The sequence below is a fragment of the Fibroporia radiculosa genome, assembly GCF_000313525.1.
Source record: "Fibroporia radiculosa TFFH 294 genomic supercontigs, scaffold20660, whole genome shotgun sequence".
Lineage (NCBI taxonomy): Eukaryota > Fungi > Basidiomycota > Agaricomycetes > Polyporales > Fibroporiaceae > Fibroporia > Fibroporia radiculosa.
This window is the reverse complement of record NW_012133499.1, coordinates 30528-33976: the sequence shown is the minus strand read 5'-3', so window position 1 is coordinate 33976 and position 3449 is coordinate 30528. Positions and strand designations below refer to the sequence as shown.

At 59.5% G+C, this 3449-nt stretch overlaps 1 protein-coding gene across 1 annotated transcript; it reads right to left on the bottom strand.

Moving 5' to 3' along the window:
• Positions 1–1067: 1067 nt before the first annotated feature.
• On the bottom strand, positions 1068–3276 carry FIBRA_07926 (uncharacterized protein; the record flags this gene model as incomplete). The annotated part of the gene is made up of 7 exons (XM_012329588.1): positions 1068–1392; positions 1446–1968; positions 2020–2170; positions 2233–2347; positions 2446–2657; positions 2712–2834; positions 2893–3276. The coding sequence occupies 7 exons, from the start codon at positions 3274–3276 to the stop codon at positions 1068–1070; spliced, it is 1833 nt and encodes a 610-aa protein (XP_012184978.1).
• Between the last annotated feature and the right edge of the window lie 173 nt (positions 3277–3449).

The following is a 3449-nucleotide window of genomic DNA, read 5'->3' as shown; positions in this document are numbered from 1 at the left end:
CGCGGCCTGCCACTGGAGGCTCGTCGCGGGGTAGCCGTGGGACGCCTCGACGAGGGTGACAAAGTCCGGGTACTCGGTGTAGTCGTCCTCGACGAGCACGCGCTCGTCCTGCAGGCCGACGACGGCGATGCGGTTGCGGAAGTCCTCCGTGAGCGACGCGATCCCGAGGCGGAACGCGGAGCGCGGGCGCAGCTGCTGCCCGGGCGCGGCGGTCTTGCACCAGTCGAGCGCGTACACGGGCCCTGCGGGTCGTCAGCGTCGTCGATGTGCGCGCCACGGCGGACGACACCCACATGGTGCTTCGTACTGCAGCAGAGACGTCTGGGTCATGGCGGCCTCCGGACGCGGCGCTTTGCGGTGTGAGGCGGTGAGGGCCCGTTTGAGATGCGTGGTGGGCTGTAGTCGGCGGGGGGGGTGGGCGTACGCTGCAGCGACGGAACGAGGAGGGAGGAGCGAAAGAGCTGTGAGGAGCTGCAGCGACCACCTTCCCTTTCCGTACAAAGTCAGCAGATGGCGGTGCGATCGAGATCACGCGGACACGATCTCGCTCAGCCACCACGCCTTCAGGCTTCAAGTCCAGCGCAACGACACACACAACCAGAGAACAACACACACATGCGTGTGCTACCTGAGGCTCAGATCCCATTTTAATCTTTATTTTCTATACTCTTCCCTATCAAGGCGGCACACCATGCGCGCGACGCGGAATATTCACGATGACACAACACGCCACGAGAACGACAACACTTCTTTACACCCCTAGCTTAGAGTACCGGAACCCAAAGCCTCGATAGCGATAGCCCAGTCTTATTAGTTCTACTTGTACGAGCCAGTTATCGCCACGTTGTTAGCACATTTGTTTGCTTGTTGCGGTATATAAATGCTGATTTCATCATCATCACCAACGCCAACGCCTGCAAATCATCACACAGGCAGCAGTGCATTGAAAATCGCGAATGTATTACAATTATGATTACAGGACGTGAACGTGCAAAGGTCATTAGTATCGTAACAGATACACGGATGGTATACACCGGCAAGCTCAAGCGCCGACGCAACCCAGTCTACTATGCATGCCCCGCAGTCGCCAGGTGCTTCGGCGATGCGAGAGCACCCTCGTGCTCGTATAGCGGAGGCAGGTCCCCGACATTCATACGGAAGATGTACTTCTTGATGTTGTGCGGCAGCGCCTTGAGCTGGTACGTCGCGTGCTTGCGCGTCGGCACGGAGAACACCTGGTCGAGCTCCTCGAGCGACAGCGCCTTCGTCTCGGGCACGAACAGCAGGATCAACACGAACCCAAGCACGTTCCACGCTGCGTACCACCCGAACGCGCCCTGTGGCTTGAACGCGCCGAGCAGACGCGGGAAGGTGATCGCAACGACGAAATTACTGTGGCCCTGTCAGCAACGACTCGGCGCACAGAACAGCCAAGAAGCACTTACAAGAACCAGAGCACAGCGGTCGAGAACGACATGCCGATGTCACGCACATACAACGGGTACGCCTCAGCGGAGTACGTGAAGGGCACGGGGCCCTCGCCAGGGGAGTACGCCATAGTGTACAGGTAGATACCGAGTGCGACGACGGCGAGCTGCGCCTTGCCTGCGGGAATGTAGAACGAGAAGCCGGTCATGAGCAAGAAAATGGCCATGAGCGGGAACGTCGTCAGCAGCAGGTTGCGGCGGCCAAAGGTGTCGATCGTCCACACCGCGGGGAAGGCGAACACCCAGTTGAGCATGCCAAAGCCCCAGGAGGCGATCAGCGCCTGGACATTGTTGAAGCCTGCATCAGTGAAGACACTGGACGAGTAGTACGCGATCACGTTGACACCGCAGAACTGCTGCATGAACATGACAATGAAGGACGCGAGGGTCGCACGGCGGTTGCGGGGTACGGTGAAGAGCTCCATGAAGCGGTTGCGGCCGCTGAACGTCTCGGCCTCTGCCTCGAGAAGGACGTGGATGTCTGTAGATCTATCAGGATGGGCGCTGTCAACGCAGGAAAGAACGGACGTACAGTAAAGATCACGGGCGGCTTGGAGATCGCTGTTGCGCAAGCGGAGGAGGGAGTTGTATGCTTGGTCGTAGCGACCCTTGGACATGAGCCAACGAGGCGACTCGGGGCAGAAGTACACCTGGGACATGATGATGAGCGCAGGGACACCCGCCTAGGGAAAAAGAAGAAAAAACGCGTCAGGAGCTGATGAATTTGGTATAATGACGGACGCACACTGCCAAGCATGAGTCGCCAGTTGAGTCCGTGGACATGCTTGGAGTCGGGCACCTTGTAAAAGGCGAGATCCATGACGTATCCAAACATGATACCGAACGCGGTCCACATTTGCCTGCCAAATGAGGTCAGACGGAGATCGACGGAAGACGGGGCGGGATGGTTACTGACCACATCATGACGAGCGCACCGCGGATGACCGGCGGAGCGCACTCTGCGGCGTAGACGGGGACGGTCGCGCTCTTGGGGCCGATACCAAAGCCGAGGAAGAAGCGTGCGATGAAGAGATGCCACCATGTGTTTGTGAGGCCGGACCAGATACAGGTGATGAAGGAGACGAAGGCGCTGATGAAGATGGTGCCGCGGCGGCCGAACCACTTGTTCATTGGGGCGGAGACCCAGCAGCCGAAAAACGCACAACACAGCTGGGGGGGATGGGTCAGCGGGGGGCTGACAAGGGATCGAGAGGGGAGACATACGTAGGGAGAGGAGTTGACAAGACCGAGCAGCCACTGGTTGCGGCCGGTGTCGCCGGAGGTGGTGGAGATGCCGAACTGGGGCGCGAAGAAGAGGTTCGCGCCGTTGATGACGGCCTCGTCCATCTGGTGGAGTGGGGATGAGTCAGGTGCATTTTAGAGGGAGGACAAGACGGATACGCACGCCCTGGACGGCCGCGGCCATGGAGCAGAGGATGACGAGATAGTAGAGCTGGAGAGGCTGACTCCATCTGTGAGTGATCTCGCGACGGAGGACGGCACGGTCTTCTTCGGTGAGGATGGGGATGGACTCGAAGGCGGTAGGGTCCTGTGCAACGAGGGCACCCTTCTGGAAGACGTCGGAGAGGTGGCCGAGGCCATGGGACTTTGCGAATGCGGCAGCATCGGCAATGAGCTGATCGTGGGAGATGCCGTCGAGAGGGTTTGCAAGCTTTGCGTTTGGATTGCTGGCGACGTTGATGCGGTCGAGGTGCTTGACCTCTTCCTTGGAGTCGACGTCGGAGACAGAGTCGGTCTTTTTCGTCGCAGGTTTTTCGGAGGCAGACATGGTGTGGGAGGTGGGGGGTGGGGACCGAGAGGGCGTCGGAGGGAATGGAAGACGGCGACGCGAACAGGAACGCAGGAAGCATTGCGGGGGAGAGGCTTATAAGCGGGGGGAAGAGGACGTTGTGGTTCAGACGCGTGCTCCACTCTCGCGTAGCTCCCTCTGTCCGGATCAGG